Source organism: Liolophura sinensis, chromosome 8, assembly GCF_032854445.1.
Source record: "Liolophura sinensis isolate JHLJ2023 chromosome 8, CUHK_Ljap_v2, whole genome shotgun sequence".
In the NCBI taxonomy this organism is placed as follows: Eukaryota; Metazoa; Mollusca; class Polyplacophora; order Chitonida; family Chitonidae; genus Liolophura; species Liolophura sinensis.
In genome coordinates this window covers 40,578,879-40,594,003 of record NC_088302.1, presented here as the reverse complement: position 1 = coordinate 40,594,003, position 15,125 = coordinate 40,578,879, and the positions used below count along the sequence as shown (strand labels likewise).

The following is a 15,125-nucleotide window of genomic DNA, read 5'->3' as shown; positions in this document are numbered from 1 at the left end:
ATATATATATATATATATATATATATATATATATATATATATATCATATATATATATATGCTCTGGCTTTATGTCCGAAGGTATATGAGGTACGTGTCAAAGGTCGGTGGATTATTCAAGATACTTCATTCCTGATAATGCTGTAACTTGGAAGGTCAACCTTCTCAAGATGCGACAACCACATCTAAGATTAACTGGAGACAGTTACACATCCTAACCTGCTGAAAGGAGGCTAAGGTTGGGATATCATGGCCTTTGGAAGTTTATTTATTTATTCATCTGATTGGTGTTTTACGTCGTACTCAAGAATATTTCACTTATACAACGGCTTAAACATTTTGAGTCTTGGATGGAGGCGGAGGTCGATATGTTAGTAACAACAGCCTGAAGGATTTAATATAATAAGGCCTATATCATGAAGCGTAAAACCTGAGCAGCGGCAACATTGTGATGATTCACAAATGGTCACTAATAAGCATGGCCTACTGTCAGCTAGGTAGTATTTTAACTGTTCATGTAAATGCCTAAAAAGTACCAAATTACACGCCACCTATAGTGCTTGAGCAAAATGAGGTAAACAAAATGTAGTGAGGATAATTGCAATTTTTGGGCGTCGACGTCACAGGTATAGAATTACCAAAATACTTTATCATCACATTTAACATTCAATAACTTTAACGCCTACTTACTCGAGATATGACAAATGACAACATGTAAGATATTTAGGCTACAGATTCTGGTTTGCTGAATGAAAGACAATAAACACAACCACATCTATAAGGTTGGAGGAGGTTGCTGCACATTCTGGATCACAGAATGGATGCGATGATTGATATGGAAGGTAACAAGAAGCCTTATAAGAATGAAGGGCGATTCGCTCAGTGTGCGACAGACAACCGTAGTCATATTTGATTGGTGTTTTACGCCGTACTCAAGAATATTTTATTTATATGACGGCGGAAACCGGGGAGAAACCGGGCAGAGTTCGGGAAAACCCACGATCATTCGCAGGTTGCTGGTAGACCTTCTCACTCAACTGTATCTATAGGGTTGGGAGAAGTTGCTGTACATTCTGGATTGGGGAATGGTCAAGCAGGTCAGCTTGGAAGGTAACAAGGAACCTTTTACGATTGATTGTCCATTTATTCAGGATGTAACAAAAAGCAATTATATAACTACTGTCGCAATTGGTGACTATTTCTGTGATCACTGTCGCCACGGCACCGGAACTACATGCCAACCGTCAAGCAAGATAAAATTGACGGTGTATTCCTCGAGGGTCACTGTTAATGTGAACATCATCTATATGGCAGCGGTTATGACTGTCGACTTCATTGTGAAACGATGAAAGATAGGAATTTCACAATGCTTTACCAACGCGTCGTTTCTTGCATGTATTAAACGAGACCTTAGCAATGTCAAACTCAAAATGCGATGTAAAAATGTGTGAAATTTTCCTAAACGCACACAAGATGTGCAGCACAAATAAAACAAAAACTCCGTGTGGATAAAAATCAACATTCGCTTGTAGAGCAATTATATCTTGAATATGTATTTTAAGAAGCTAAAAAATAACAATATGTACATGCTCCTCTGCATCCAAACATCTAATAATACAAAAGTTGCTCATAAAACACGGATAACAACAAAGTACATCTCATATTGCACTGATTGTGCACAATATTAGGCCTACGTAAAAGGATTGCTTTCATTTTAAGGAAAAAAGTTTGAATAAAATACAAAGTATGTATATATCATTCCCCTGTGTATATACTGAGACTGTTTGCCAAATATTAAATTCATTGTTCCTAGGACTGCCATAATACTGGTTGAAGTGAAAGACCGTTGAAGAGCTTTGAGGCCAAGCGGAATAAGGGAGGTAACTTCTACCCTATGGTGAGTATAAATACATACCTTGTGCTTGTAATTCGAAGATCCGTCAACAAATAGCCTCTTCCACAAACAAAACGAAAACTGACTGAACACATTAATCAATACTTCACATTTCAAGGTATTTTGTTCAATGTGACCAAAATCTCTCTATTGGAATTAAAATCTTTCGCTATATACATATGTTGTTACCTTCGGGAAGAACAAATCTTACCCTAATTTGGATTGGTCTACTCAACAACAAGAGAAACAGACGCTCTTTTTCATTGGCTGCAGTGTGAGATTAGCAGATTTACTGGTACTGTACATATGCAACAGGGCCTCTAACCTAGGATCCCCCGCCAGCCAATCAATGCTCATTAATTCCTTATAGGCGGGAAGATGGAGTTTCCTTCAATAACACATGGTGGTTTCATAACTAAACACATAAAGTAATTCAGCTAAGCACTGAACAATTAGAGTTTACACTGAGCAACTGTTTTCTGATTCTGACAGATTTAGAACTTCGTCTACAATGACGACTTCTAAATGGCTTCGTCAAATATTGCCAAAGTAGTCCGTGCAAGGGCTATAAATAAATAAATTTTAATGACTAAAAAAATCAGTTCCCTAAAGCTTGGGACCTGAGACTTGATTTATTTACACGTATGTATACACGTATCAAACCTGGCCCACGTGTTTTACCGCTGTGTATGTCGACACAGACCGACCTACTATCAGTACCGAGCAAAGGGGACAGAACTCCTGCCTCCAATACACAAAACTATAACTGTGTCATAATAGTCTCAATCATAAACACATGCCGTCAGACGCTACAAATGGGGGGAAGTCCGTAACTGCAACCTCAGAACCCCGGTATCCTATGATGATACATATAGGGCGGCCACTCCGGGTGGATAAGGAAGTCTCCCTTGGCTGGTTTCCTCTTTGTCTTTACCCCACTTATTGCTTCAATATCATCTGCCCTCATTTGCAAAACGGTCATTTCCGGTGCCTGCACTGAGCCAGGGTGCCGCCAATGTCTGGCCGGATTTGAGCGAATCGTGTCCATTATGCGTGATATGTGTGAAGCCTCTGCACAAACATGTATACCAGAAAAGTATTAGAGGATATAGCCTGAGTATTATCAACATAATGATGATCACGCATGATTTACGTACATACAGTAAAGTATTGGAGGATATCAACCTTTTTATCAATTTTGCAACACAAGTGGTAAACATTTACATACATATAGGAGAAGTGTTATAGTCTACCAGCCTTCTCAAGTTTTAATAACCTAAGTGGTAAACAATGACATACACGTAAAGGCAGTCACACGGTATATCAATCTAGTTAATTTTATCACCATAAATGGTTAACATTTACATAGATGCAGCGGAAGTATTATAGTATATCAACATTCTCAAGTTTATCAACATAAGTGGTAAACAATACACCTAATGGTAAACAGCTATGAGCAACAATAGCAATATTCATTCTTCACTTTCAGCGCCATGTAAGCCAAGAAAACATTCCCTCTCCCATCCTACAGGCTACACCAGTTGTAGCTACACACTTTAGGCTGTGGAATATCTTTTCGCAATATGGCATAACGGAGCAACATTGGCTTCAGTACGTATAGAATCCCAAGTATTCCTGTACAGCTTTTCTCTTATCGTATTTACCTGGATTTTTTGGTGGAGGAGGGGGGTATATTTTGGCAATACGGCTTAACAACGCAGTACATTGGCTTCAGAACTGACACCCTCCCCCCGCCCCATCCCTTCAGTTCGATAGTATTTTCTGCATGACGTAGTTTTGCTGGAGATAGTTCTTTGATGAATAACGTGCGCCATGCTTACTAGACTTACCTTCGACACCTGCCGGTTTCAGATATCGGTGAAGAGACGCCAAGGGATGGCGGGCACTAGGGGTCGTCGCCCTATAACGCTCCTCCTGATCAACAGACAGTCATGCTTAACTGTCAGCCAATATCCATATGTCAACGTAATCAACGTACATGTAGATAAAACATTAGCTCAATCATATTATTTGATTGTTGCCTAAAGCCACACTCAAGAACATTTCACTCACACTACATGGTGGTAAGTTTTATGACCACAGTAAATCGGAGTGCTCGACGTAGACCACCGACCTCTGGCAAATTATAGGTGAACGTTCTCAACTATGACAGACCTAAATGCACACAATACTGGTGAAAGACAAGTGTTCTTCAACAAAACCTTAAACTGCATAAACGGCCAAACGAGCGTCATCGATCGCTTATTGTCGCCACGGCCTGAAGAATTGTGGGAGCAAGGGAATTGTACAAAATCAGGGATAGAACCCGCGCCCTCTGTGTCCTAGGGACTGCTATTAGTTGCTAATTACTGGTCGACAAAACAAGGACCAGGATGATGATGGCGGGCACTATGGCTGGATGAAACAAGTCCTTTTAACTTATATGATAACCAAGAAAATCTTTCTTTATTACTGGCGAATGAGATACCTTGATCGATCAATAAAATTAGTCTGAGAATTCAATTTATGATATAAAATATGCTTATTTAACATGTAATATCTCTCTGCTGCACGTCTATAAAGATTCCACATTATCACACTTATCATCACAGGTATTTTTCTTTATGAACGACGGAGGCAAGTATTGTGGTCTCGAGTCAACTCACGACTATAAACTGGCTGCTGGCATACGTTTCCAGGTAGAGGAAACCAGCATGAGCTAGAATTGAACTCACAGAGGCCGGATCATTGTTATCGTATCAGGTCCCTGATAATGCTGTAGTCATATACATGTAGTATACGTGTTCCTGAAGTACTGATGACAACTAACCACGTTCCATGCAAATTATGTCAGTTACAAACAGGTTGAAATCAAATCCCACGAATTTCCGTGTCTAAACGGTGAATATGGACCGAAATGTCGTCTATACATAAATGGAATCATGACATTTGAGGCGCGCAATATTGGCCATAAATTTTGAAACGTTGTTGGCTTAACAAACCTTGTGTTATACTAATTAGTTCCACGTAATACGCGAGTAGTGTAGTGAGTCCTTCGTTTTTCGGCGTTACACTGCTCGTGTGTTGGCTGTAAGTGTCACAATTACTGCCTCTACATTCCACGTATACGCCTGCACACACTTTTTTGCTCTCTAAGCGATGTGTTACTTACAACTGCGTCCAAATTGCGTTGGCTGGCAGGGACGTCATCGCTGAACATTGTCAATACCTTTTCCTTGTCTGAAACACAGGAATTAATGATACACCTGGAGTTCTATCTGTTTAGTTTTTTGTGTGGGGTGGAGTGGGGGGGTGGGGGTGTTGGAGTGGGAGGGTGCAGTTACAAGCGAGCAAAAATGTGGGGGGAGTGGGGGGGGGGTGCTGTTACAAGGGGGCAAAAATGTGTGTGTGGGAGCGAGGGGGTGCAGTTACAAGCGGGCAAAAATGTGGGGGGGGGGGGGGTGCAGTAATAAGAGTGCAAATATCTCAACAATCCGTTTCCCAAAGTCTGGATGATTTCGTTGTGATGATACCATGCAATGTAAAACTAACCCACTAATGAGCTCTACATCCCCGTGGTCTAATTAGCACACAATTGTAAGCCTTGGAAATATTCTTTTATGTTGAACCCACAGTATATCCAGAATTAATGACTAGGGTTTATATAACGAAGAGGTTTTATTTTGGATGCTGACAACTACATGTATGCAAACAATCGATCTTATATAGGGTGATCCCTCAAGCATATTTCCTCTAGAAACTTGTAACTCTACAGACACTATGGTCCGCTTCGAAGACTAGTGAAGATATGTTTGTAAAGTATGCTTGTATAATGCAGACCCTTTCGTTCCATGATTCAATGTCACATACAAGGAGCTACTCCATAAAGAAATTTTTGACTTAAAAGAGATACAGAATCGATTCTGATTGGCTGATTTGAGAGATAGGGAAGTTCAGGATATGCCTAGCCTAAGCTGCATTTTAGGTGTGGCAGATTTATTCAAGTGTGTCTAAGGCTGCAAGGTTTAACCCAGGAATCAATATTTCCACTGTCCGCCAATCAGCGTCGATTCTGTATCCGTTTAAACTAAAATTGGAAACGTTAGATAAGCGCTTACATTCGATTTATTTGAATGCTTTTTAATGCAAGTTCCAAATTTTTTTTATATACACGGAAGGCCTATATGTCGGCGATCATGTTTAAGCGTGGCAGAAACCCAACAGCCAGGAGTAAACTACCTCGCGTCGCCAAGTACACCTCATAAATCTCCTGACTTAATGTCGATGCCAAACCGGTAAAACCTGGATTCAAACACACCACCACAATGATCAAGGGTAGATCCTGTGTGTGTCTGTGGTTCTCCGCACTGGATACGCAATAAAATTTGTGTAGTGAGATTTGTTAAAATTTGCAGAGTGGCCAAAATGCTGCGGATTTCTATGGAATTCAGCGATAAAGTTCCCCACGATGTGGCTGAAATATTGACAAAGTGACGCAACGCCATAATCATTCATTCTTTCATTAATTCCATCGAAATAGTACGTTTGATCTGAATTAAGTCAGTGGTGTTTCTGAAGTTATTTGTAAAAGTAACGTTTCTTCGCACTCAAGCTAGCCGTGTCTCTGTAGCTGATTATAAAAGTACATAGTCGAGCGCAGGGAGATGCGCAGTGTCGAATCAATTGACTGACATGCACTTTTTTCGACTCCGCCAGCGACGCATCCGCTCAATTTTTGACCCTAAGTGTTAAAACAGGTGAAGTAAGTCTCTGAGTACGTGAACTAACCAATGCTCATAATAAATCCCACACGCAAAGGTCTTAAATTTTACTTCAGTTCAACAGGAGCGTAGAATCTGCCCCAGGTGCTCGGGGACGCAGTAAATTTCAAAGTACAGATAACAGTTTAGAAAGGCCATTTTGGTTCGTGTATTTTGAAGACAATGACTTCATTGGTGGATTGTTGTTTAAAAACTATCAAAAATATATTACACACATCCAACATTGTTCGGTTGTTAAAATATACTCAAGATATACAAAACATATAGTATCTGAAGTAAACCGCCAATCGATCAGCAAGAAACTAACAATCGCTCCCACATGTGACAAACACATTCACTACCCACCCGCTCCTCCGTCCCCTTCTCCCGGATAAGTTATAGTACCGGTATACATGTAATATTGAAATTCAAATGTGATCCACAAATGAGACCTGCTGGCACCTCACCTTTATCGTCCGCTAACGCCACCCAGGCATCCAGGGCCTGAGCTTCTACCGGTTCCATGAAATCACGGAAATTCTGGGAAGCAATGATAGAAACGTTGTGACACAACTACACTGTAACCATCTAAATGTAATACAACCTTCTAATACTATACCTTTGTTTAAGTTTGGATAAGATTTTTTTTTCTTCAAAGATAACTGATAGCTGGAATTTTGAGCAAACAGTGTCTGTTTGCTTAAAGTGGAAACGCATGTAGCTACTGAGAACAGATTTACGGTGTTTATACATAAAATCAGAAGAACAGTGAATAAAAAAAAATGTTTAAAGTCTTCATTGAAGAAATGAAATTTTTTTCTGCAAAGGGTGCTTATTTTGGTTATTTGATCTGTATGTTTTACGTATCCCATCGCGTGTGGTGTATGGCTACTCACATGTTTCTGTCTGTACTGGTTAATACTGGTGGTAGCGGGTCGAGCCTTGTACTTCTCACGAGGCTCCCTCCTCTCCAACTGCATTTGAGGCGGTAAGCTGGCGTCAACTGCAACCCATAATAGTAGCTATTAGTCCAAAACGTTCAACACTGCATATAAGAATGGAAGGCAAGGGAGTTCACTTGTATATTTTACCAGATAAACAATGAACACGAATTTAAAGTACAAGAATATCTTACATCAAAGAAAAAAGGAGGAAAGAGTAAAGAAAAAATAAATAAAGAAATAATCTTTTGTATCTTCCTACGAAGGCAGGCAGCTGGACAACATACTGATTTTAAGAACATTTCTAATAACAGACGCCCACGTTAGGTGAGTGCAAAACTCTGAACTGAGAGTTTATTTCTTGACCTTGTGCCGAGATTCAAGCTTTAGCACTGGCACGCTGAATGTCGTTACATCATTTTTATAACAACCAGAACACAGCTCAGCTTGTTTCACCGTTTTTCTAAAGACTTTTTTTTTTACAATTCCTTTTTGTTTTTTGAAAAACCGTTATGGAAATCAATATTGTGATGTCTTCATGCCATATAGTTGTCAATATTTTATCACTGTTATTATTATTAAGAAGAAAAAACAACTGTATATTGTCAGTGTGTTAGCGACTGCTATATCCTAGATTATACCTTACTTACTTCTGTACACGGCTTTCCCCATTGTAGTGTCCGGATTATGATACCCTGGTACATAATGAAGTCGATTGGTCAAAAATGCTCTGCAAATTAAAAACATAACGGTGGTTGTGTATAGGAATTGATATTTTTAGTCATCCAGGTAGAGTATATTAAACCAAAACACTGAATCTTGTTAAGATTTTCACTCACCGATTGTTAGTAAACATATGTATACTGTGTCTGTACTTTCACCTCATTTTCTGTTGAAGACAATTTGGTGAGTGTCACAATGCAAGAAATTGTTTAAATATGTATCCGGCTGACCAGTTTCTGTGTTTTTGCTTTTCAACGGTGATAGATCTGTAATTGGTAAATAAATATAAACTGTGCATCAAAAGTAAGTTTCCCCCCAAACTGTTTTTGACATTTACCAAGATATTTGCCCAATCGTTGTGAAATTTTGCACACAGTATTTCAGTAATCGAGTCAACACAATGTAGCAAGGATTACCACAGATGTGCTCCAGTGAGCATGCGCAAATGCATTATCGGTTGGATCTTGAAAATTTAACAAACAGATTCAAGATGACAATGGATTTCTTTTTATGGACGACAGCTCCCCTGACCTTAGTCCCAATAAATATTTGTGGGAGCAGCTGAAACAAGCGATGTATAACCGTGTTACGATGGTGTCCGATCTTGATGAAGACATCTGCTTCAAAGTCGGATCACACGCCTTATTAACATGATGCAAGCTCGCTGTCTCAGCGCGAAACATAAGGGTGGTGATTATACTCGATTTGAACACTATTTGGTCGTACAGGTAGTCAAAATTATCTTCAATCTGTTTGTAACATTTTCAAAATCCGACCGATAATGCGTTTGCGCATGGAGGGTAATCCTCGCTACAGTGTGTTGACTTGGTTACTGAGATGCTGTGTGCAAAATTTCACAACGATTGGGCAAATATCTTGGTAAATGTCAAACATTGTTTTTTTGTTGTTTTTTTAGGGTGGGGGAGGGACTTACTTTTGATGCACTGTTTAAAAAAATGACTGCACATTGTTTCGAGTGCATGCGTGGTCAGTAACATGGTATAGTGATACAGACAGAGAAATACAACGAGATTTGGGCCTATATAATTACGGATATTGAACCACGTCAAAAAAAGATATAGGACTACAAGCATCTGTTATAGGGGACCAAATCTAACACAAATAGATCTATACCTCCTGTATATGCGTGTAGTAGGAAGGTCTGCAGCAACCTGCGGATGGTCGTGGGTTTTCCCGAACTCTGTCCAGTTTTCTCCCTTTATAAAGCTGGCCGCCGTAGCGTAAGTGAAATATCCTTGAGTACGGCGTAACACATCAATCAAATAAATAAATAAATATGTGCTTGTATAGGCCTATGTTACACCAGTTCACCTGGTGATGGGCGGTAGTTTCCCCCTGGCACTTCGGTTTCCTCCACACTTGAATGGCGTTGAATATAAGTGAAACACCATTAAAAAATTAATGTATTAATTAATTAAACCCGCGCATCCACATAATAAGAAGTAACTCACTCTGACCAATGGGATAAGAAATGCGAATTAAATTTATGCTTATTTTATATCAGAGTATATTGTTAGTTAAAGTACACCACATGGAGTAACACTGAACCGGGATCATGACTTCCTCACCTTCACCGATGGTAGTAATCCCATAAGCTGACAGACGCTTAGTCAAGCTACTGATACTTGATCTACAGCTAATCCTATTGTTTGTTTATTTGGAAATTTGTCAGTTGTTTGTAAACCTTCTTACTTCACCTGTGGTTATGAGCTACCATGAGGGGCTATCACTGAACCGAAGTCATGGCTTCCTCACCTTCACCGATGGTAGTAGGCCTAAATCCCATGTAAGCTGACAGACGCTTAGTCAAGCTACTGATACTTGATCTACAGCTAATCCTACTGTTTGTTTATTTGGAAATTTGTCAGTTGTTTGTAAACCTTCTTACCTCACCTGTGGTTGAGAACTACTTAGAGAGGCTATATACTGTAGACTGTGAGGGAAACATTGGTAGAGCGCTGATCAAGTGAAATACTCATCATTTTTCCCAGACTGCCCATGGCCACGCGTAACCATCAAAACCAACAAGGTTAATGTCCGGTGTATAGTAACAAAAAGTGGTAATAAATCGCGTAAAAACTTAGAGTGCGGTTCCCTATACGATTGCTTGTTAAACAGCGAAAACTAATGGGCATGGTGCGCAGGTAAAATCCACAGATAAACCCTACGAAACATAATGTAAGTTCAGCTTGTCTGTGCCCTTAAATTGCTGACATCTAGACCCCGGCTCAACTTTGGTGCACTCGCACAGATTTGTGCGGCTGAGTAGAGACATACTGGTCGGTTTTGTGGTAAGCTATAATGCAGTAGCTGTACATGCACATGCGCAAAAAAAGAGTCAATAACTACAATAACTACACAATGAACAAAAGTATGAAATGTTATGATAAGGTCATGTGAGTGCCAGAGTGATGGAATTTCACCAGCCTAGATATTTCCATGGTCGTGTCAAAAATGTTCCCCGCAATAGCCTCATTAATTTTCTCTTGAAACATCTATATTTGCTCTACTTATCGAAAATTATGCTTGATAACGGTGCCTAGGCCCATATCGAAACGTTGCTTGCAGAAAAGGCCCAGCCAAAATAAAAGTTGATCTCTATATAGGCCTATAAGCTCGTTAAGTTGTGGTACAAGTATACGGTGAAGGCCTACTGTAAACCTATACTTTTTTAGGACAGGTATTGGTGTTCTTTAGAGAAATAAAGATGTACATGTATATAGGCCTATGTTGTTCATTAGATGGACTAACCACGTGAGAAAACAGAAATCGTGCATTTCAATTATAACTACATATATACTGACTAAAAGAAGCAGACCAGGTGTCCGAAAAATTAGAAAAATAGGTACGTATTGCTGTAGAGGTAATTGACAGTGATCGACTTACGGTGATGGGTGAGGGTTGTTTCTTCGGGTGGGTGAAGTGGGGCGACATACTGCTTTCACGGCGACACTTTTCTGTGTAAAATGAAGTCCGTACGTAGTCTCTGCGCGTTCTGTCGGCGTCCACATTAGCCTGGCCTCCTCCTTGATTCGGCTCAGCTCCTCATGGGACACCGACGGCGGAGTCACACGGACAGGCGACCCGGTCCTACTGCTATACGGAAACGCAGACTTTGATCGCCTTGTTGGGTCGCCATAACCGGGCATAGCATGGCCCGTAGCCATTTTACAGACGATTCGGAGTTGTTGTTTTTTTTTTGATAGAATATAACCCCACTTTACCCGACAAATGTACCCTCACAACACCGTGACAAATTAGCCACGGTTGACAGATCTTTGTTTACATGCACCAAGCAACGCAACTGACCCCAGATCAAACTACTTCCGGAGGTCGTATGTCATGCGCATAATGAACCCGACCCGCCTTTCGTTTTCCGTCGGATTTTGAAGACAAGTGAAATGAAAGAGTAATATTTGGTGTAAACACCCGCATACAGATATCCACCTGTGTGCAAGAAGAGCATTTGTAAGTTTAAGAATTGATGTAGAATATGTCAATCTGAAGATAGCAAACATGGGATCTGCTAGTGATAATTTGTATCTTGTCAATTACAACAACAACGGCATAATTTTGACAGCCAACCACCGCCTACTTACATGCACCGCTTTAAGGTATCTCGACGTGGTAATTCAGAATTTAGGCAACCTTCATTAGCCCGTCTTGTATCTTCACTTTCCTTTTGATCCAAGCATACCATCGCTCTACAGCGCGATGTGGGGGAAAAAGCAAAGCAACCAAGAATGTTAAAGTTTATATGAAAAGTCACAGAGGCTCCTTTTAACAGTAGGCATCTCACGTCTGCACTGCTTATCATCGAAAGTCAGAATAAACTATGTTAGGACGTGGTGGTGACTGTTAGCATCAGTGTATATGTTAGAAAGTATTCACCGCACAGTGACATATAGATCAGACCACTAGCCCTTAACTACCAACTGAAGCGACTTAATCGAATCAAGCTCCTCCCGACAGCCGTGCAACATTATTGCTGGAGGTTTGTCTGGTACCGGGTAAGGTGCACAAATGTAGGGTTTTTTTTTTTTGGTTTTTTTTTGTTTTGTTTTGTTTTTGTTTGTTTTTTTTTTGGGGGGGGGGGGGGGTGTTTTCCTGTTTTTGACTCCCGTTTGACTCTTTTTGGTTTCCACATTGAGGTTCTTGTACATATATACCACAACTTTGTGGTTTATTGTGGTTCTCATCCTAGGCCATAGACATACATAGGAGATAGGGTAAATCCAGCAAATTTGCAATCAAAAAAACTGTCATCATAAAAATAGTCACATTAACTTTCTCTTAAAATATCAATACTTTACTAAATTAATTCAAATGTGTTTATGAATTACAAATTATGTATTTGTTTTCTTTTGAGACTTATTGTTACAATGGTGATAATTGTCAGATGCCATTGACTGTTATTCTATTCCTACAACTTTTGATATATAATTATTTATTTATTTATTTGATTGGTGTTTTTACGCCATACTCAAGAATACTTCACCTATACAGCCACAGCCAGCATTATGGTGGGAGGGCAGAGCCGGGGGAGCAGCCACGACCATTCACAGGTAGCTGGCAGACGTCCGGTGTATGTGGTGAAATAGAAACAGTGTGTCTTGGTATATCAAGTGATCCAGCTTGAACACATTGTTGTGTTTTAGGTGACTGAGGGAGCTGTCCTCTCCTCAGGTCCGTCAGAATAATGATGGCGGTTAAACACACACTACAGAGAGATGTCTTTCTCCCCTGTGATGAGAGGCTCATCGGCCTTGCCCATGTGACTAAAGCTGGAAGGAAGAAAAAGAGTAGTTTTTTGTGTGTGGCAGGTTTGTGAATTTAAATACACTCATTCTCACATTACAAAGTATTATGTAGAATAGGGAGCTCTTGAATATTGACCTGAGGTAACAGAATGCATGTATGCATGTACGTGTATGAATCAATGGAAATAGTGTAACTTGACACTTGTTTAACAGAGTTACCCCTGACATTGAGTTAGGCGGAGAAACTGAAAGGTGTTTCTCCTATAAACCCTCTTTAGCTCACCTGTACAAAGTAGGGGTGCAGCTAGTGTCATACATCAGTGTCCTATAACAGGGGAAGCAATGTTAAACAAAAAAGTCAGGGGTGGTATCTTGAAAAGTAATGCATTTAATGACTTCAGGTTTTACATGCATGTGGAACACAATGACTTGGGGGGAGTATTAAGTCATTGATTCGCTGTGTGCATATTAAATACCATAGGTTACAAAATTCACCACTTAGTGCATCGTGTATTTGAATCAATGATAAAGTAAATGTTAGGGATTGTGTCTCAAAAAGTACTGCATATTTTACATGCATATAAAGCACAACCACAGGAGGGGAATGTTCCATCGCAGATGCCATGTGTGCTCATTAATTAGCATAAATTACCAAATTCATGACATTAATACTTCCTGTATTAAGTTGAAGTTTTGCTGTCATATCTTCTACAGGCCAGCCCTTTGGTAGACCTGCTTCCAAATCTGAGTCACGCGTCTTTAACTAAATGTGTTTTTGGGAGAAATACTGTAACCCTTCAACCTTGTCACATGTTTGCAAGATGTTTATTCAAGCCTATTCTGCATCATTGCGTTTAGACTGACGAAATTCATACTTTTTGTGATGCGCTAAGGCAAATTAAACATGTACAGGCAAAAGTTACCAGTTCATTTGCACAAAGGTTGTGGAATTAGGGTAATATTTCTGTCCTTGAAATTGATAAGGTCTTTGAAGTGTAACGCGAGGTAAATTACTGTGGCATATTAAGGTACAGCAAGGAAGTGGGGGGGGGGGGAGGGGGGGAGCGAGGGGGCTAGTGAGTAGTACACCAGCAGCGCAATGTCCCTGGAGACTCCCACCTATGTGGTGGCTCTGAGTTCAAGTCCAGCTCATGCTGGCTTCATCTCCGGCTGTCCATGGGAAGATCTTTCAGCAACCTGTGGATGATTGGAGCCCAGTTTCCTCCCACCGTAATGCTGGCCAAGGTTGTATAACTGAAATATTCTTGAATATGGCATAAAACACAATCAAATAAATGTATAATACTTCTGTAATTCTTCAGCCTTCTGGCATTTTTGCAAGGTGTTTATTCAAGGGTATTCTGAAGGCATTATTCTAGATAAACTGTTAAAATTACACTTTTTGTGGAGCCCTGGAATTAGTCAATGCAACCAATGTAGTTTTGTCTCCAAAATGAAATTTAAAAAGTGCATGAATTGCTCTAAAAGTTGCTCTTTCATATGCGAAAAGGTAGAGGAAGTAGGGTAAAATGTTATGCCAGGTGGGCACTAGGCCTGTCTGCCTGTATCATATATGTATCTGTAAACACTTCTAAAATATATATATTAATATATATATACATGTATGCAGATCTGCCCTAATTATCCTGATGTGTATACATATACAGTGAGCAAAGAGAAGCCTGTGCAGGCTCAAGTTTACCAAGTGAAGAAAGCTGACAAGGGAGAGTTGTACAAGAAGAAGGCCTCATGGACGCTACGCAGCTTAAAGACTGTAGACGGTAGAGATCTTGAAAAGGTAATTGTTAACATAGACTATGTGATACCTTTGTAAAGATGATGTGGCATCATTTCAGTTTATTGAGGTAGCACCAAAATGTTGATGTATCAAAAATTGATGGGAATGCGACGTTAACAATGTATCACATTCTACTGTGTAATGTAGTTCTGTTCTCTGACGCAGTAATGGTGAGCTGGGAAGGGAATGTCTGCTGACAGTATTAAAGATGGTGTAATGGTGTTGCTCT

The 15,125-nt window shown here is 40.0% G+C and overlaps 2 protein-coding genes across 3 annotated transcripts in view; one reads left to right on the top strand and one right to left on the bottom strand.

Moving 5' to 3' along the window:
- Positions 1-257: 257 nt before the first annotated feature.
- On the bottom strand, positions 258-11,613 carry LOC135473110 (uncharacterized). The gene is made up of 7 exons (XM_064752929.1): positions 11,225-11,613; positions 8,245-8,324; positions 7,550-7,656; positions 7,121-7,193; positions 5,066-5,133; positions 3,744-3,828; positions 258-2,964 (listed from the first exon to the last, which is right to left on the bottom strand). The coding sequence occupies exons 1-7, from the start codon at positions 11,503-11,505 to the stop codon at positions 2,735-2,737; spliced, it is 924 nt and encodes a 307-aa protein (XP_064608999.1). The 5' UTR covers positions 11,506-11,613; the 3' UTR covers positions 258-2,734.
- Positions 11,614-11,703: 90 nt separating this feature from the next.
- LOC135472719 (exocyst complex component 1-like) overlaps positions 11,704-15,125 on the top strand; it is a 32,431-nt gene continuing 29,009 nt past the window's right edge. For both annotated transcript variants that reach the window (XM_064752362.1, XM_064752361.1), the window contains exons 1-3: positions 11,704-11,806; positions 12,997-13,161; positions 14,766-14,896. In XM_064752362.1, coding sequence (XP_064608432.1) covers positions 13,038-13,161; positions 14,766-14,896 — 255 coding nt within the window. In that variant the 5' untranslated portion in view covers positions 11,704-11,806; positions 12,997-13,037. The remainder of the gene's footprint in view (positions 11,807-12,996; positions 13,162-14,765; positions 14,897-15,125) is intronic.